At 42.3% G+C, this 21,068-nt stretch overlaps 1 protein-coding gene across 1 annotated transcript in view; it reads left to right on the forward strand.

Annotated features, from left to right (window-relative positions):
• The window catches only part of CLIP1 (CAP-Gly domain containing linker protein 1), a 122,474-nt gene that overhangs the window by 92,193 nt on the left and 9,213 nt on the right, over window positions 1–21,068 (forward strand). Inside the window, 2 exon segments of the mRNA XM_089894444.1 lie at window positions 691–811; window positions 18,742–18,794. Coding sequence (XP_089750570.1) covers window positions 691–811; window positions 18,742–18,794 — 174 coding nt within the window.

The raw sequence follows: 21,068 nt of genomic DNA on the forward strand, positions 1-21,068 counted from the left end.
CATGGTATAATATGGTTAGCAAGCTGTATTTTTATTTGCTTCTTTTAATTTCAAGTTAGCAGTATGGAAAGAATACAGTCAAAACAAAACACTTGTTATGTAATTAGAAAACTGCATTTCCTTTGGGCATTTCACCTCTAATTATCCTGAAAATATACCCAGATTCCCGCCAGCACTTGATTCTGACAGATAACTGGCAAATGGAACCATCAGATATGCATTTCTGCCAGAAAAAAACAAAAACAAAAACAGATTACAGATTTGTACAGCTAGAACAGTGCCGTGGCAGCAAAGTAAATCACTTTATCAACATGATAGGTTTAAGTATAATTTTCTAATGGAAGTAAGGAGAATACTGACCATTTCATCTGTCATTTATTTTAGAGTGACCCTGCTTTTTTGTATGGGGAGTATTTAGAAGTGGGGTTAAGTGTGTGTGATGAGAGAGTGGATGTAGTGTTTATCAGGTTTGAAAAAAAAATGGAATACATGCGAGCAGCAGTCCTCCTCCTGAGAGGTTAAAGCCATTTGGCCCCTCCTGCACGTAGAGAATGCTGCCTTCTGTTGTTATAGAGCCTATCAGGCACGTGACCCAGATATATTTTCCTTGGTGCTGTGAAGCTGGTCGTCTCCCACAGTTTCCTTGCCTGTCTTGTTTCTATGGTAACCCTGCACTCACTGTCCTTGCAGAGAAACCCTAAAGCAGGCAGCAGCTCAGAAGTCCCAGCAGCTTTCAGCCCTGCAAGAAGAGAACGTGAAACTTGCCGAGGAGCTGGGGAGAAGCAGGGACGAAGTCACAAGTCATCAAAAGGTCAGTGGGCGTTGGGTGGGCATTCCCAGCCCGGCCACGCTGATGTCTGCTGCTGTGGGCAGGGCGCTCGGAGGCTCCTCAGAGAACGTGCTCCATGTGGTGGGGTGGTGCAAGTGGCATTTCAAGTCACCTGTGTTCTGTGTCTCCTGGTTTTCAAGCGTGCTGCTGTAGGACTTGGGTGGGAGTGAGTTGACAGGTCCTTTAAAAACAAAACCAAAAAAAGCGCTGGGAACTTGCAGGCAAGTAGAAAATAAGATCTTTATCAGATGATCTTATGGCAAAAATGTATTTAAATGGATAGGGACAATATCTCTTCCCTACTGCTTGGGTTTCAAAATTTTTTTTTCTCGAAGGTTTTTTTTTCTTTCATCAAAATTGATTTTAAGAAAAAGGTTCCAAGAAGACAGATTTGGTGTGAGGGTTGGCAGCTGTTTTTAAAGAGGACTCTGCTTTTCTTTAAATTAAAAAAAATGTTTAAGCATCTCCTAATGGAACTGTGTCTGCATGTGCACTTGTGTGCATTGGTGTACGGAACGTGTGTTACACCTGGAATGAACGATGAGCTAACCACAACCCACTTGTTTCCGTATTTAAATTACAAAGGCTTCTGACAAGTTTATTAAACACTGAAGCAAAACTGATTTTAAAGAATGCTGTATTCTGCTTTTTATTCTTGAATCAAAACGCTAGACTGTTAGTCACGCCTGGCCTCAGAGCAGAAGTTCCAAAAAATGACATTTTTAAGAGAATTTTACTGTGTGGTCATTATTTCTTGCTTTGCGCGTCAAGGGGAAAAGAATTTTTTTTTCCCAAGCATACTTTGCAAATATTAATTCTCATTTGGATGGAGTAGATTGAGTGTCCATTGACGTGGTGCCATTTGTAGTGAAAGCGCTCTTCAGAGAGTTGATTTCATACTTGAAAGTCTTCGTTAGAGCTTTCCACAGCTGCCTTACTTCACTGGAGAAATGGCCCATGTCTCCAGACTCCAGGACAACAATGATGCTCCTGGTGGTAGTAGCTCACATTCAGTGGCTCTTATTTTACTCTGTGACAGGCACGAATACATGATAGCTGTCCTCTCGGTCTTCACAGTAGTTCCATGAGATGGCACTGTCCTTACCCCCACGTGTAAAACAGGAAACGGAAGCCCAAAGAAGGTAGTAATGTGCTCAACCTCGTTCAGCCAATAGCATTGGGAGACGTGTGTCATTTTCTGATTTGGGTCAGGAAAAGGATCAAAGGGGGTTGGCGTAAATAGGGTTTCTGCACTCTGCTTTGGTCACTGTGTGAGAAAGCGGGGTTCATGGAAAACAGAAGCCCTTCGACCAGATGAGGTTCTTTTTTTCCTGGCACAAACCAGAGCGTCTGTGGGTGCCTCTGACATCAGGGTGTCTGTAAGGACTTGCAAGGGAAGGATCTCGGCCAAGTGCTGAGTCTGTTCGTCTCCTTTTATCTCATCTCACTGAACGTCTTTGACGGAGAGCGTGGAATCCACCAATGGGAAGAACACACAGAGGTCAGCCTCCTGTCTCACGTTTTGACCTTAACCGGACTGTTGATTACATTTCTTGTTTCTGTCACTCAGAACCGGAAAGACTAAGTGGGAAGCATCACGGTTCCCTGGGCAGAGGTTTTCAGGGTTCCTCTCCATCCTCCAGCCCTTTCTCTTTTGCCTTGGTATCTGAATTACCTTCTTTTTGAAAAGGTCTTGGGACTAAACATTTGAAGCTCAGTGACTTTGAAGAATGTTAGAAAACAGCACCTGCAAGAAACAACCAGGGCAGTGACTTCCCTTTAAAGCAGGGGTTGTTTGGCCCTTTGTAGGGCCCTGTGTTTACTCTGGAGAGAGAAGCAAGCGGCTGTGAACTAAACCATGATAGGCTGCGACACTAGAGATTGTGAACAGTGACGGTGGACACCGAGGAAGACTGCAGATACTGCTTCCCTTGACGTGTACACGTTTCAAAAGAGTGGAGAGAATCCCCCCACTTAAAATAACTTAGAAGCAGCCTTAGGCTAAAGAAGACTGATTAAATCATCGGCTTTTATTACTCTTACTCCATAATCTCCAAGAGTCTAGGGTGCTGCTTACTTATGTAAAATCACGAATTTCCACTTTGTTACTTGCTGCAGTTGAGCCGAACTATTGATCAACTTTGTTCAGAAATATACTACAGAGTTTGGCAGAAACCCTATTTAAAAAAAAAAAAAAAGAATTTTAATTGTAGTACTATAGACATAGTCAATGTTTCATTTCTAAAGTGAAGACAGTGGAGGACTGTAGTCCAGTGGGTGAGACTCCACGCTCACAACGCAGGGGTTTGATCCCTGGTTGGAGAACTAGATCCCGCGTGCCGCAGCTGAGACTTGGCGCAGCCAAAATAAGTAAGTAAATAAATAAATATTTTAAAAAATAATAAAGTGAAGACAGTAGAGACTAGATTGACATGGGACAGACCCAGGACCCGAGTTCCATCCCGGTCCCTTTGCTCAGCACCACATTCGCTGACCGTGTACTGAGCGGATTGCTCTGCCGCTGTTTCACAGAATCATCACCACATACCTGAGACAGTAAGGTTATCTTGTAGGACGAAAGGAAGCTGAGGCTGAAAACTGAAGCAGTTCACCAAGGACACAGAGCTAGGCAGCGGAGGAGCTGAGATCAGAACTCGTGTCTGACTAACTCGTAAGCCTGTTTGCCTGCTCCTGTCCCTTACAGAGAATAAAACTTATTTCTATGTACTTCGTAATTATTGTTAAAATTAAAAGAAAAAGACCTTCTGAGCTAGGAGTGGGGTAGGTGGGGTCAAACAGTACTATAAAAATCTACTTTCAGTTCTACCGTTAATTTTTTTCTGCCTCAAATATTTATTTTGCTTAGAAAACCCACGAGATTCCAGAATCTGTTCTGCATCTTTTTTTTTTTTTTTGGCCTCGCCGCATGGCATGTGGGATCCTAATCCCCCGACCAGGGATCGAACCCACGCCCCCTGCAGTGGAAGCACAGAGTCTTAACCAGTAGAGTGCAAGGGACATCCTATCCTGCATCTTAAGACTCTCACTGGGAATATGGGCTAAGGATTTTGATTTCCTTGAGAAGCCATCTTCATGAAGAGGGCTATTTCATTTCCTGTTTGTCATTTGGAAGTCAGATTATTTGTTGAAATAAAAGAATCCCTGCTCCCCTGTGACAGTGGTTTTGTAGAGCATTCTCTCTATCACCTTAAAAGGTGATGAAGGAGTCCGGAAATCAAGAGGGCTAACAGTGAGCAGGACGGGTTGGTCAAAGGCGTGGGGAGTGATGATAGCTTCTGTGCTTTCTTAGAAACCCTCGTCTGCCTTGATTGGCAAGCGGGTGCCATGTCCCCCGGGAGGAAGTGTTTGAACAGTTGTGGGGCTTACCTGCTCGCTGGCAGCCCTCCAGGGTGGAGCTGGCTAAGCCAGAAGCAGAGCCCGGTGTGCGCACTCCTCGTTGCCTGCCCCATCAGACCCTCTCCTTTCCTCTCTAAGTCCCCTTTACCCAGTAGGGTTTTTCATTTTAAGAGGGGAGGGGGAAAAAAAAAAAAAAAGAGGGGAGGGGAGTGACAACCAGGGTCAGTTAGGGTTGTGAGAAGCAGAAGTGTTGGAGTTAATCTGGCATCGCCTGTGACAGAAATCTTCATAAAATGTCACGTAGAGTGCCTCGTCTTTTAAAGGAGTCTGTATTAGATTGAACCTGTGAAGTAGCTATTGTTCTGCAGTTTCATATGGTTCAACCTAATAGCTCACGTAATTTAGCCTTTCTTATGACTGATGGTTTTGAAGATTGTCATTATAATTGCTGTTGATGGTTTGCTCTCACACTGTTTCCTTCCTGATGTCCTGACTGGTTTCATGCTGCTTTGGGTTGGTTTTGGGGCTGTGTGTGTGTGCGTGTGTGTGTGCGCGCGCGCGCGGTGTGTGTGTGTTCAAATACACGTAACATAAAATGTACTGTCTTACCCATTTCACAGTGTACGATTCAGTGGCACTCAGTACATTCAGTGTTGTACGACCATCACCTCTGTCTAGTTGCGGAACATCTTCATCACCCCGAAAGGAAACTCCACTTAAGCAGCCACTCCCCATCCCTCCCTCCTCCCAGCCCTTGGCAACACTAATCTGTTTTTTTCGCCCCTGTGGATTTGCTCATTCTGGATGTTTCACGTAAATGGCATCATACAGCACGTGTCCATTTGCACCTGGCTTCTTTCACTGAGGATAATGTTTTCGAGGCTCATCCACGTTGCAGCCTGTGTCAGAACTTCATATCTTTTCGTGGCTGAGTCGCATTTTATTGAAGGGATCAACCACGTTTCAGGTATCCGTTTGCTTCAAGTGTCTCACCCTCTTTCTCCACTCAGACTGTCCCCCGTCCCTCCTGAAGCCTCCACCCCTGCCTGGAGCTGCTGCATCTCATCGCGCCTTCGGGTCTTCCCGCGGGTGGGGAGATCCTCCTCATTTCTACATCTCGCCACACCCTTCACGCTTGCAGCCCTATCTTCTCAGCTTATCTTTACTTCCAAACTTTTAATGTTTGTTTTCTGCCTTATTTCTCACTCCCCTTTCCTTCCCCGGCCCTTGCAGTCGGCTTCCTGCTGCCCCAGTGCATGCCGGCAAGGACTCTGGCTTGAGCGGTCGCTTCCCTGCGGCTGTACGCGCGTGGCTCCTTGCACGCTCTGTAGACGGTGCGCACCACCATCCACATTCCGACGCTCCTCCCCTGGCTTCCTCCACACCTCACGTGTCTCCTGCATCTCCCACCGCACCCCGTCCCTGGCCGTTTGCGTGTCTGCTTGTCCGTCTCTCCCCCTCCTCCCCTACTCGTGCACTGTCCCTCACCGCTGGAGGCCCGTGCCGCATCGTCACCTCTCGTCCGCAGGTGGCTGCTTCCTTCCCCGGTCCGGGTCGCAGTCTCCTCCGCTCTCTGCGCGTGACCCTCGGAGCCGGGTGTGTGGTCCACTCAGGCTCTCTCCCCGCACAGCTCGGAGACAGTGGGCCTCCTAGAGCAGGACATGCAGGTTTAACAAGTGAATGAGTGAACGGGTGATGAAATGACTATCTCATCTTTAGCCAGGCCCTCAGGTCCCGTTTTACAGCGTAAGATATGGAGACTGTGTGACTGCTCTTTCTGCTTTCTTCCAGTCCACTTACTTCCAGTTTCATGGCTCCGTTGCAGAGCTGTGGTTGCCAAAAGCCAGTCACCACATGAGCAGGACATTTGCTCTGTGTGTGGATGGTGGACTGTACAGTGAATTCGGGCAGGGTCACGTGGTGTCAAGCTTAATGGAAACCGTGCAGAGCATTATTTCTTCTCATAGAGAATACTAAAAATAATCAGAATGATGTGAGTTCTTCTATAGAAACAGTCACCTTGGGGAGTCAGTTTTGAAATGTCTGATGTATCATTGCCAAACCTCACGTGTATTCTCCTCTGTGAGGGTTGCAGATACACTGAACTATCACTATGGGAATAGTGCTGGTTTTTCCCCTGGTTATTTGCAAAATGAGGTCATAGTTGGCTTATGGAAACTGGACAGATATGAGATGACTCAGTAACTGTATTTCATCAACACCTCTTCCTAACAGAGGTTATAACAGATACAGTATACAAAAAACTGGGGTTATCATCTAAATTGATCCATGAATCACTGCCTGCCTTTTAAATAAACCTGCATTCCCAGACCTGAATGTTTAGAAAGGAAACGCTGTTTTTAGCTTGTCATGTTTTATTTTGGAAAAGTAGTGTCGTGGGCCATCAAATTTTAATCTGGAGTTGAGGTGGGGTGGCCTCCGGGCGAGTAGGGCCGAGTGAAGCTGGGTCACAGAATCTCTCTCCCGCTGCCACACCTAGTGAAATGAACACACTTCTTCACCTGTTAAAAACACCTTCAGGAAAATCCAGCAAAGCCAATCAGGTTCACACTGTAAACGTGGAAACTGACAACCAAGAAAAGAAACAAAATTGTCCTGTGACTCTGTTTGAAACTGTTCACAGTGATAAGAGAAAGGAAAACAAATAGCAGAATCCCCAGAAATTTCCCTCTAATTCTCCCCAACCCCATGCCCAACCCAGTTTGGAGAAAATTAGACTGAAGACGTGAGTAGGCAGTCAGGGAAAAATCTTTGAGGCCAGCGCTGCTTCTGCCACCCAGCCCTCTACCAGAGCAGGAAAAACGGCTAGTTGTCATTTTCCATAGCCCGTCTAGCCGACAGGGTGGCTTAAGTAAACGGGTGGGTGGGAATGGGTGGGTTTTTACTCAAATGATGATAAGGTCACAGGTAGGTAGTCCCCGTGGGTCCAGCCACTCAAGAATGTCCTCAGGGAACCCTGCCCCCGCTCTCTGCTCTGCTGCTGCCCTCAGCAGGATAGTTTTCATCCTCTCGGTCTCAGTGGCTCTTACACCCCCAGGCACTGCAGAACTTTCCGGGAGGAAGCAGGCGGAAGGACAAGCGGGGAAAGGCAGAGGGCTTCTCTTCACATGGTTTATCTTTTCACTTGGAGAGGACAGTTCAGATCTCTGTAATAGTGTCACCTCCAACCACGAGTGAGGCTGGATTCCTCCAGGAAGGGAAGGAAACAGAGGAGGTGAGAGTAGACGTTGAAAGAGCCAACTTGTAATATCTGCCTGGAGCTGAAGCTGAGCACACACTCCTTCAGGAATAGAGTTGCCTCTCTTCTGATGCAGTAGATGAGATGCAGGACACTAAAGGGAAAAGCTCAGAGAGACACCTCCAGCAGATCATATAGTCACCCGAACAGCACTCTCCCCACCCTTGCCCCAGGGCCCTCTGGCTACAGAAATATATAGACTGCAATGCCCGATTTTTCAGTTGTAGCTTGGAGGTCTCAGATAAAGTAGGAGGGGCATAAAGGAAAATTCATTTACATTACATGTGAGCAAATAGAAGGTCTAGGTAGAGCAGCCCAGGGTAAGATGAACAAGTGACTCCATACTGTACCAAAAGAGGAAAGAAGAAAAGAAAAGAACCTAGGAATCCAAAGAGAGATGAGGGATTCAGGTCATGAGAAAACATTACCCAGAGTAAAATATTGCTTTGTGTTATATAAAAGCTTAAGTGATGTAAATAAAACAACTGTTCAGAGAGAAGATGGTAAAATGACACTAGCTGAACACAGAGAGGAAAGAGTTAAGGAAACAAATTGAAGACCAAAACCACACCATATCAGAACTGGTAAATACATCAGAAACAGACCTAATGAACGTTTCTGAAAATATACAGAGAATTTTTCAGGTCCCCAGGCAGAAAAAGCAGATTCCTTATAAAAAGGAGAAAAAATAGCCCACTGCAGCCGCATTCAATGCCAGAAAACAAAAAACAAAAAAAAACATAGTGCACTGTTTCCAAAGTCCTAAGGGACAGAAAATATGATCAGGAACATCATATCCAAGCAATTATTATTCAGGTAAGAAGACAGGTGTTTCCAAACTTGAAAGAACTTAGAAGCTATAGCATCTATGAGTCCTTCTGGAAAGTAGCTGCTACTTGTTGGTAAAATTTGGCCAAGCAGGACATGACTCAATATACAGGACTTACTAGCTCAGGAGAAGCCTGGCAAAAGGGACTGGAGGTGAGCACTAAATCCAGGTTAATAGACACCTAAGCTAACAGTTTAGGGAATCACAGATGAGGAACAGAGTTGTGATTTTAACTTTTTATTTGGAAATCATTTCAAGCTTTGCAAAAAGTTGTAAAAATAAAACACAGAATGCTCATGTAGGCTAAGGATTTGTTTTTACCTAACCACAGTGCAGCTGTCAAATTCAGGAAGTTGAACACTATTATCTAATGTATGGGCCCTATTCCTGTGTAGGCAGTTGTCGGTGATATCCTTTATATCGATAGTTTTTGTGGGGTTTTTTTCCCCCCAATTCAGGATCTAGTCTAGGATCATGCGTTCCATTCATTGACTCAGGTCTCTTTAGTTGTCTTTATCTGGAATGGTTCTTCTGCCTTTGTCTTTTATGACTTGACTTTTTTGAAAACAGGCCAGTTATGTTGTATAAAATCCTTCATTTTGGGTTTGTCAGGTGTTTCCTCATGATGGCATTTAGGTTATCCATCTTTAGCAGGAAGACTATATAAGTGATTACCATTTCCTGGCCAGAGGCAGGTGATGTTGCTTTATCCTATTATTGGTGATGTCAATTTTGATCAGTTGGTGAAGGTAAGCTTAAAGCATTTGCAAGACAAAAAGGAAACAAATCAAAGACAAAGGAGAAAAAAGAAAAATATACAGAGAGAATATAACTAACAAAATTTGAGGTGACAGAGTTGAAAGAACGTGGAAGTATGCAAGCCTTCTCATTTTTATATCAGGGTGATGTTTGATATTATTTAAAGTTAAAATTAACTTATACCTAAGAAAATGATATTAACATCTATGTTTTTTAAAAAATATATTCTACTTAAAAATTTTACAAAATAAATGTATAAGCCTAGTGGGAGTTCTTAGAAAGGAATATATCTTTGTGGTAAAGAACATTTTTCTGCCCTCAGCCATTTTCTTTTATTTACTTTGATTTTTCTTTCTCCTGTTAAATTCAAGTCAAATTAAATTTGCTTCTTTCTCCCCTCTTTGTCCTTCTTGCTCTGTGTACATGGAGAAGTGTGACTGGGTGTGCGAGCTCTGTGTACATGGAGAAGTGTGACTGGGTGTGCGAGGCAAGACAGCTAATGTTCATTGTTTCTTCTCTGAAAGGGCTTGTCCACAGAATTGACCAAATCCTCCTCTCCTCTCTCCCCCTTACCTTCGCCACTTCCAAGAGCAGGAGTCTGTGTGGGAGGCGAGACTAGAAATCCGCAGACACAGGGGATGGGGATGTGTCTTGTGCTGTCAAGGTAGCGCCGCTATTTTGGACCTCAGAACACTTGCTCAGAGAAGAGGCTGAAGTCGCCCACACATGAACCACTTCCCTGGGGAAGTCGGCGAGAAAAGCAGCAGCTGAGCGCCAGCTCGCTCAGACTGGCTGAGCAGAGAGTTCCTCCTGTGAGAACCCTGGTTCCTCAGTGTCACTGCCAACCCACACCCGAGGAGAGCACCAGCTTACCGGTTCTCTGACCCAGTCGTTTACGCGACACGTAGTTACTGAGTGCCTACTGTGTGCCTGCCCGTGCTCCAGAAATGGAGGAGACAGCGGTGAACAAAAAACTGCCCGTCCTCCCTCCGTCGAGTGGTCTGACTGTGTAATGGTTCCGAACTTCAGCACATCCTTCACTTCACACAAGCTAGTATTTTTCTCAAGTGATAGATTGAAAACAAATTACCCACCATGTTTACTGTATTATAAAACAGTTTTGTGGCTAGATCAGCTGTTTGAGATTTTCTGGTCCAGCGTTCCCCAGATCATGGTCACTTGTATACTGTCTTCACCGTAATGTTATCTTCTTAATATTTTCCTGTAAAGTAACCCTCGCTTTTATTCAGCCTTTTATTACAGAAAGTTTCAAACACGCACAGAAGCAGGGTGAGCAGAACAGTGAGTCCCCATGTGCCCCGCTCCAAAGGCAGTCAACTCCTGGTCACTCCTGTTTCTTTCTTTTCTTTTTTTTTGTTTTCTTGGCCGCGCAGCCTGTGGGATCTTAGTTCCCAGACCAGGGATTGAACTCGCACCCCCTGCTGTGGAAGCGAGGAGTCTTAACCAGTCACTCTTGCTTCAATTCTACTCTCACTCACCCTCCACCCCATCATAGATTAATTTGAAGCAAATCCTAGAATACTGTCATTTTATCTGTAAATATCTTTGTACCTCTAAAAAATAAAATCTCCCCCCCATTTTTTTTTTTTTTTTTTTTGGCCATGCTGCATGGTTTGCGGGATCTTTGTTCCCAACAAGGGATTGAACCCGGGGCCCACGGCAGTGAAAGCGCCGAGTCCTAACCACTGGACCGCCAGGGAATTCCCTATTCCTTTTAAATTGTAATGTTATTTTATAGTGTTTATTTATTTTTACTTGTTGACAGTTTGCTTTATTTATTTATTTATTTATGGCTGAGTTCACTCCTCGTTTCTGTGCGAGGGCTTTCTCTAGTTGTGGCAAGCGGGGGCCACCCTTCATCGCGGTGCGCGGGCCTCTCACCATCACGGCCTCTCTTGTTGCGGAGCACAGGCTCCAGACGCACAGGCTCAGTAATTGTGGCTCACGGGCCCAGTTACTCCGCGGCACGTGGGATCCTCCCAGACCAGGGCTCAAACCCGTGTCCCCTGCATTGGCAGGCAGATTCTCAACCACTGCGCCACCAGGGACGCCCTGTAATGTTATTTTAAAATTAAAAATAATCATACATGTTTGTAACATGAAACAATACAAATACATACTATTTCAAAGTTATTACTTCTCCCATTGTTGTTTCATGGAGGCAACATTATAAATGGTTGGGTGTACCTTTCCATACTGCTCTTCATGTGTGTAACAGCATATACATATAGTTTGTTTTTTACAAAAGCAATATTGTATACACTACTCAAACTCGCCTTTTCCCCCGAAGTTATATTTATTAAGGTATAATTTATGGGCCTCCCTGGTGGTGCAGTGGTTAAGAATCCACCAGCCAATGCAGGGGACACGGGTTCGAGCCCTGGTCCGGGAAGATCCCACATGCCGTGAAACAGCTAAGCCTGTGCACCACAACTACTGAGCCTGCACTCTAGAGCCCAGGAGCCACAACTACTGAAGCTCGTGTGCCACAACTACTGAAGCCCGCACGCCTAGAGCCTGTGTTCTGCAACAAGAGAAGCCACCGCAATGAGAAGCCCGCACACTGCAGCAAAGAGTAGCCCCCGCTCGCTGCAACTAGAGAAAGCCTGCGTACAGCAACAAAGACCCAACGCTGCCAAAACATAAATAATAAATAAATTTATAAAAAAGAAAAAGGTATTAAAAAAAGGTATAGTTTACATAAAATTCACCCTTCATAGGTATATGGTGTGATGAGTTTTGACATATATGTATATAGTCATATAATATACCCCAAAATCAAGATTTCCTTCACCCCCAGAATTTCTCTCATGCTCCTTTTATAGTCAATCACTTCCCAATCCCTGAAAACCATTTCTCTCTTTTATGGTGCTATAGTTTTGCCTTTTCTAGTAGGTAATATAAGTGGAATCAAAATAGTATGTAACAACAAAATATTAGCAAATTAAACCCAACAATGTTTAAAAGGAGGAATGATAGATTTAAAACAAATTGCTAGCTTGTGTGAAGAAAAATACTAGCTTGTGTGAAGTGAAGGATGTGCTGACGTTCGGAACCGTTACACATACTCCTGCTTTTGTAGGCTCAGTCAGACCACTTGACTGAGGGAGGAGCAGCAGTTTTCTGTTCACCGCTGTCTCCTCCATTTCTGGAGCACAGTATACAATTCCATGACCAAGTAGGATTTATCCCAGAGATGCAAGGCTGGGTTCAGCACTTGAAAATCAAATAATGTAATCTATCACATCAACAGACTAAGGAAGAGAAGCCACGAGATCGTATCAGTAGATACAGAAGAAGCATTTGAAAAAGCTAACACCCATTGTGATAAAATCTGTCGGCCACCTAGGAATAGAGGGGAACTTCATCAACCCCATAAATAATACCTACAAAAACTACTGCTGACATCGTACTTAATGGTGAGAAACTCAAAGCTTTCTTTCTAAGATAAGAAACAAAGCAAGGATGTCCCCTCTCACTACTGCTTTTCAACATCGTACTGCTAGTCCTTGCCAATGCAGTAAGAAAAGGAAATAAAAGGTATACATATTGGGGAGGAAAAAGTAAAACTCTTTGTTCACAGATCACGTGCCATAGAAAATCCAAAAGAATGACAGACTCCTGGAACTAGTAAGTGATTATCGCAAGGCTGCAGGATACAAGGTTCAGTGTACAAGAGTCAGTCACTTTCCTATGTCAAAGCAATGAACAAGTGGAATTTGAAATTGAAAACATAATACCATTTACGTAAGCAGCCCCCAAAATGAAATACGTAGGTAAAAATCTCACAAAGTATGTACCAGGTCCATCTGAGGAAAACTACAAAACTTTAATGAACAAAAGCAAAGAGCTAAATAAATGGAGAGATATTCCATGTTCACAGATAGACTCAATATTGTCAAGATGTTGGTTCTTACCAACACGATCTGTAGATTTAACACAATCCCAATCAAAATCCCAGCAAGTTGTTTTATGGATATCGACAAACTGATTCTAAAGTTTGTATGGAGAGACAAAAAGACCCCAAATAACTCAGTATTAAAGAAGAGCGAAGTTGAAGGATTGACACTACCCAACCTCCAGACTTAGTATAAAGCTGCGATAATTGAGTACAGCAAAAGGGTAGACAAGTGGATCAGTGGAACAGAATCAAGCGCTCAGAACTAGACCCACATAAATATAGACAGTTGATCTTTGACAAAGGAGGAAGGGCAATACAATGGAGCAGAGATCACCTTTTCAGCAAATGCTGCTGGAGCAAGTGGATACCCACATCCCAAAAGTGAATCTAGACACAGGTGTTATGCCCTTTATAAAAATTAAGTCAAGATCGATCATAGACTTAAATGTTAAGTGAATAACTATAAAACCCTTAGAAAATAACAGGGGAAAACCTAGATGGCCTTGAGTATGGAGGCGACTTTTTAGATACAACCCCAAAGACATGATCGTGAAAGAAAGAATTGATAAACTGAACTTTCTTAAAATTAAAAACTTCTACTCTGTGAAAAACAACGTGAAAAGAATGAGAAGACAAGCTGCTGACCGGGAGAAAATTTTTACAAAAGACACATGTAATGAAGGACGGTCAGCCAAAATACACAAAGAACTTGTAAGACTTAAGAACAAGAAAATGAAGAGCGCAATTAAAAAATGGACAAAAGACCTTAACAGACACCTCACCAGATAAGACATGTAGATGGCAAGTAAGCATGTGAAAAGGTGCTCAGTATCAGATGTCATTAGGGAATTATAAGTTAACAGTGAGATCATACTACACACCTGTTAGAATGGCCAGAATCCAAAACTCTGGTAACACCAAATGCTGTTGAAGACGTGGAGCAACAGAAATTCTCATTCCCGGCTGGGAATGCAAAACGGTGCAGCTGCTTTGGAAGACAGCTCTGCAGTTTCTTACAACACTAAACATACTCTAACCATATGATCCAGTAATTGGGCTCCTTGGTATTTACCCAAATGAACTGAAAATCTATGTCCACACAAAATCCTGTGCATGGATGTTTACAGCAGAGTTAATCACAATTGCCAAAAACTTGGAAGCAACCAAGATGTCCTTCAATAGGTGAGTGGATAAATAAACTGAAGTACATCCAGATGATGGAATATGACTCAGCACCAAAATGAAATGACCTATCAAGCCATGAAAATAGATGGAGGAACTTTAAATGCATATTACAGAGTGAAAGAAGCCAATTTGTAAAGGCAACATACTGTATGGTTCCAAAGATATGGCATTCTGGAAAAGACAAAACTATGGGGACAAAAATATAGTGGTTGTGAGGGGCAAAAGGGGGAGGGAGTGATGAATAGGCAGAGTACCAAGGGTCTTTAGGGCAGTGAAACTATTCTGTACAGCACTGCAATGGTGGATACATGTCTTTATCCATTTGTCAAAACTCGTAGGATATACAACACCAAGAGTGAACCTAATGTAAACTATGGAAATTTGGGTGGTAATGATGTGTCACTGATTGTAACAGATGCACTGCTGTCCTGTGGGATGTTGATAATGGAGAAGGTTGTACATGTGTGCAGACACGGAGTTATGGGAAATCTCTGTACCTTTTGTTTGATTTTGCTGTGAACCTGAAACTTCTTTAAAAAAATAAACTATTAATTGAAAAAAAAAGTATGTAACCTTATGCATAATAACATTTAATGTAAGTGAGTTAAACACTGATTAAAATGCAGACATCGGCAGAATTAATTTTTAAAAAGCATCATCGGGGCTTCCCTGGTGGCGCAGTGGTTGAGAGTCCCCTGCCGATGCAGGGGACACGGGTTCGTGTCCCGGTCTGGGAAGATCCCACATGCCACAGAGCTGCTAGGCCCGTGAGCCGTCGCCGCTGAGCCTGCATGTCTGGAGCCTGTGCTCCGCAACGGGAGAGGCCACAACAGTGAGAGGCCCGCGTACCGAAAAAAAAAAAAAAATTGTTACTAGAAACAGAGGAAGAAATTTTATAATGGTAAAAAGATCAATCCCTCAGGAAAATACAACAATTACAAATATATATGCAACTAATGGCAGAGCCCTAAAATACAGAAAGCAAAAACTGACAGAATTAAAGGATGAAATAGATAATTCAGCAATAATAGTTGGAGATTTCAGTATTCTATTTGAGTAATGGATACAACAACTAGACAGAAGATCCACAAGGAAGTAGAAGACTTGAACATCAGCTAAGCCTAACAGTCATCTTTAGATCACTCCATTCAACAATAGTAGAAGACACATTCTCCTCAAGTGCACGTGGAACGTTCTCCAGGGTAGACCATATGCTAGGCCATGAAACAAGTCTCATCATATCCTGCAAAGTATGTTCTCTGACCACAATGAAATGAAACTAGAAGTGATAACCCAAGTATCTCAGGTGTAGTTTTAATTTGCATTTCCTTGATGGCTAATGATTTTGAGCTGCTGCTTTGGTCAGGTGTCTGTTCAGATCTTTTGCGCATTTTAAGGTTTGGTTTGTAGTCCGTGTAGTTGTAAGAGCTCTTAATATGTTCTGGATACAAGTCCTTGATCAGATTGAGTTTTGCAAGTGTTTTCTCTCAGTCTGTATTCTCATTACACTTTCTTAACAGTGTCTTTTGAAGAGCAGAAGTTTCAAATTTTGGTCAAGTCCACTGACAGGGCTTAGAAGTAATAACACTCCAATATCAATGAGCATACCTAACTACCTAGATTTTGGTTTCTAAATACTCTTCCCTACTAAAAGGTCCTTAGAGAAATGGCTGATTCCAGGGCTGAGACAGAAAGACTAAAAGATGAGCCTGGAATATCTTGTGTACCAAAAAGCAAGGAAGTGCTTAAAGAACTGGGGATTAGTCAGAAACCTATCAGAACCATGTTGGAGGGGCTTCCACTGGCCAAATCTGAGATAATTTGAGCATCAAAAGAAATAATGAAAAAAAAAGAAATAATGATAGTAATGGATTATAGCCTATTGAATAAAATAAGAAACCATGATATATAAATATGCCATGGAAACAGGTATAAATATGTAAATGAGGGAAAAATGAAAGCCCTTCCTGGGACTTCTCTGGTGGTGCAGTAATTAAGAATCCGCCTGCCAGTGCAGAGAACACGGTTCAATCCCTGGTCTGGGAAGGTCCCACATGCCGCGGAGCAGGTAAGCCAATGCGCCACAACTACTGAGGCTGCGCTCTAGAGCCCGCGAGCCACAACTACTGAAGCCCGTGCGCCTAGAGCCTGTGCTCCACAACAAGAGAAGCCACTGCAATGAGAAGCCCACGCACCACAACGAAGAGTAGCCTCTGCTCGCCGCAACTAGAGAAAGCCCGTGGGCAGCAACGAATACCCGACACAGCCATAAATAGATAGATAGACAGATAGACAGAAAGATAGATAGATAGGAATGCCTTTTTTAAAAAAAAAGGAAAGCTCTTCCTTATGGTAAAATGCCAACTGGTAAGAGCATGAAATGATGGAATTAGAAAATCACTGTTTGGTATCCATCGTGGTAATTATTTCGGCAAGAGTCATCAGTTGGTGCTAAAACCAGTGGGTGAAATTTCGTTAAGGAACAGAATGTTTACATAGTTTCAGAGCATCTCTCCACAAAACAGTAGTATTTTTACAGTGGAGAAACATGGAAGATTCTTCTTTAGCCAAGTGATTGAAGTTACCCTCACCGAAAATCAACATTGTGTGCCTCTTCATATCACATACTGAGAAGGACATGGGATCACTTCTGTGGTGTTTCTGCCAAAAAGTGCATAGTCTGACTCTACTCATGTGGGAATATCAGGTGAATCCAAATTGACGGACATTCTACTCGCCTCTGTGCTCTTCAGAAATGTCAAGGTCAAAAAAAACTATCAAGGTCAGGGAATTCCCTGGCGGTCCAGTGGTTAGGACTCCAAGCTCTCATTGCTGAAGGCCCGTGTTTAATCCCTGGTCAGGGAACTAAAATCCCACAAGCTGCAGCCAAAAAAAAAAAAAAAAAAGGGTCACAAAAGACAAGGAAAGAATGAGGAACTAGACAGGCTAAAGAAATTTGACTACTAAATGAAGCTTGTTATCCTGGATTGGATCCTGGACCAGAAGCGGAAAAAACCATTATTTCCTATGAAGAATCAGTACAATAAGTATCCTAAACTTCTGTTCTGTGGAAATTCAGGAACAAGAAATTCAGCCTCCAAGAAATGGGGAGAATCTCTGCATACTTGTTCTTTGCAGTGTTGAATGATTTTCCAAGTGTTTATTAATTATTTGTATTTTCCCTGTTGTGAATTATCTGCCATGTCATTTATCCATTTATATCTTTTTTTGTTTTTTTTTTTTTGCGGTACACGGGCCTCTCACTGCTGTGGCCTCTCCCGTTGCGGAGCACAGGCTCCGGACGCGCAGGCTCAGCGGCCATGGCTCACGGGCCCAGCCACTCCGCGGCATGTGGGATCTTCCCGGACCGGGGCACGAACCCACGTCCCCTGCATCGGCAGGCGGACTCTCAACAACTGCGCCACCAGGGAAGCCCCATTTATATCTTCATTGTAGTCATTTCCCAGTCTTGTTTATTTCTTTTTAAATTTTTTTAACTATAAAAGTTAAACAGCTTCCTTGTTTAAAAAATAAATATAAACCATATAAAAGGGTACAAAAGAAAAAAATGAGAGCCCCTCTCGTCTCCACATCCCACTCTCCAGATGTTCTCCCTCTTGTTTCATTCCTTTAAAGTTTGCCTCCCACTGTTTTTCCTTCCTTTTACTCTTTACAAATTTCTAAATATATCTGTGAATTACTCATGCAGCAAAAGCATTTATCTTAATGGACTAGGAAAGGAGAGAGTCTACAGTGGAAAAAAACTGTGTGTTAACCTCTATAGATTTCTTGATAAACTTATGTTCAAAACATACAAGTTTATATTTAAAAACTTTTAAAGTATAAAAGACCTTTATAGCAAAGCATGTACATAACTGACACATAATCAGAAATAAGACCACGACTACTTATCGTGAATTAGTGACTTAAATTCTGGGCCACTCCCAAATGGTTGGAAACCATTACATAGTCTTTGGTGTTATCCTTTGATTAAAAAAAAACCATGTAAGAGCTTTTGTCACCTCTTTGTTTTATTAACAGTGTGAGTTAAAATTGGTACTGTATTTGGCTAAACTGTATGTGGTACAGATTGTGGGTAGAGGTGAATCTTTTCTCACAAGGTTGACTAGCTGAATCTTTTGTTTTCTATCCTTAAGAGAATAACAGCATTTTAGAACTAAAGGGCCACTGGAAATTCTTCTGTAACCTTCTTATTTTATAGGTGAGAAAGAAATGCCTGGATATAGTAGGCATAAGATAAGGCCCGTGTAGAATAAATTACCTGTTCCTAGCCCTACACAAGTTAGTGACCTTTGACTCCTTTTGTTTCAGTAAAGGAACCAGAATGTTAATAGTGAAGTTTTCACTCATTCATCTAACAAATGAAGGAAACATTTATTGAATGTCTAAGATATGGCATGTACATGGTATTGTTTAATATTTTAACTCTCAGGTCCCTGATGTACACTTGGTCCTTTTTCACTGCCTCTGAGGAAAGCCCGTTGCTTTAGCGGTCCTGGAGCATGGGAATGTGACCTGGGGGATGAGAAACTGGCCTGTTATGAACTGACCTTTTTGTTGTGTGTGTGTTTTTTTCCCAGCTGGAAGAAGAGAGATCTGTGCTCAATAATCAGTTGTTAGAAATGAAAAAGAGGTAGGCTTTCTTTTTGTATATATTGTTTTGTGTGTGTGTGTGTGTGTGTGTGTGTGTGTGTGTGTGTTTAATAAGGAAAATGTTAGAACATGCTGTGTACAGTGACTTGTAGAAAACATACGACCTTCTTATATTCAGAAAATTGCATCGTGATCGTTTGGTACTCATAATTGACAAATTTGTAAGAGTTTCAGTATGAATTACTGAAAGAATAGTTCGATTTTTAAGCCACGTTCAGTTGCGTTTGTCCAGAAATGTTCTAAATTAGGTTGTCTCGTATTACACTGTTTACCTCCTAGTTTCAGTAACTAAAGTGCTATAATGTTACCTAATCTGCAAATAAATTCAGTTATATAAAACTTTCATTTTCTCAGTAATAATGGGAAACATTTTAAATGTTTCTACTTACTTTCTTAAAAAGAGCTTTGTTATTTGTTATTCTTTGATGATGATCGAATGCTGTTCACATGGAAGCGTCCAGTACTTTTGAGTAAGGATAAACGGGCCCCCAGGAGTCATCATGTAGAAGCCTGGTGCTTATGCTTTCTGACGGTCTCTGTCTGCTTTTTTAAAATGTGTAGTTTGTGTCTAGAGAAATTCTCTGCTTTACTCTGCATGCCAAGTAGGCATAGTGTATACTGTTGCTAAGAGCCACAGCCCGTACCGTGGTTTGCTGTAGAGTACATCACAACAGTGACAGGCGTTTTTTGTCTTATTAATTACAAAAAGAAAAATAAACCTTTAGGAATAGTATAATCAAGAATTCTTCTATACCTCAATTAAAAAATAATAAGAAAATGAAATAGAAAAGAAAAAGAATTCCTTCATGGTCTTGCAGAGCATTTTATTCTTACTTGTCAGAGCAGAGGAAGTCTCCCTTACTGACCACTGACGCATGCGTTTATGCTGACATTTGTCCCTCCTGCCAGTATGGCGGCTGCTTCAGAGTCGAGGGCTTTATTTAGCCCACAAAGATATTTGGGTTCCATAAGCTACCTTCTAAAGGAAATTAGGCCTCAGTTCAGGGGTGCCTTCCTCCTTTCTTTTTTTAAGACATCCTTAGACTCATTGTTCTTTAAAGTTTCACATCAGAATGCATGTGTGTTTCATGACTGCCACACCCCCGGTCCAGCCAGGTGTTCGCCCAGTGCCTATGAGCTGTGGTGACTGGCCTGCCATGCCTTAACCTGGGGCCCAGGTACAAGCACAGCTCCCCCCCGTGGGGGCCTTGGGATATTTAATTTTCCATGAATAAGGCTTTGTTTCTTTAAAAAGAACCCCATGTATGCAGTTGTCAAGGGTGTGTGAACAAGTTGATAGCACTTATTCCTGAGGCATTCTGACAAGGGAAACAGGCTGGTGTGAGTACTGATGTAATCCCTTTGCATTTATGTAGCCCTTGTAATTCACAAATTTCTCATATCTCTAAACAAACCACTGAAATATATGGTGGGGCTTGCATTGAAAAATGATGAAACTAAAACCCCCCAAGTTAGGCAACTTGGCCAAGAGCTCAGATGCAGACACAAGGCCCAGGACTTCAGATTTTTACAAGGGCTCTTTTCTCACTGTACATCTATTTATTTTTACTTTTTAATCTCTTTTAAAAATAAAGATGCTATTGCTTTGTCAGTCCTTTTCATGTGACTTTGACTAAATTACATGCCTCTTAAAATGTGATTAGACATGTGACTTTTTTCACGGCTTAAAAAGATAGAACAAATTTGGGTACTTGTCCATTCCTCTCTTCTTATTTCACCCTGCTCCCATTTTAGGTCCTGGATAATTATTACTCTTAATCAATAAACGCAGATAAAGATGATAATTTTTCTGGGAGTGAAAAATGTTAAAACCTAGTTTCTTATATTTAGAACTGTTTTTTAATCAAATTGTTAATTAATCCTCATGGAAAGTTATGTCTTTCAGAAATCTGAATGCAAATATATTTTAGCTAATATTTTGGGGGCCTTAAATGCCTTCTGAAGGTCAGTTTGGTAAAGGATTCGTATGTAGGTCTATGTGTGTAATAGTTAAGTACCTGTAGCATAGAGTACTAAAAAGAATTGGATACTTTCTTAATTTAAGAATCTGGAAAGTACTTAAATCATAAAGATATTTGAAATGTAGTGGTTCATTGCAAGAACCAAGATCTTAGCCAACAGTTTAATTTAGAGGTGAGAACTGAACATACACAGTCAACATAGTATATGATTGCTTCATTCAAACTCTGTTGTTCATTATGTTGAAGTGCAGTACTTACTCCTGATGTAGGGT

This window comes from Delphinapterus leucas, chromosome 14 (assembly GCF_059928025.1).
Source record: "Delphinapterus leucas isolate spDelLeu-1000000601 "Yukka" chromosome 14, BTC_Dleu_Yukka2, whole genome shotgun sequence".
Taxonomy (NCBI): Eukaryota; Metazoa; Chordata; class Mammalia; order Artiodactyla; family Monodontidae; genus Delphinapterus; species Delphinapterus leucas.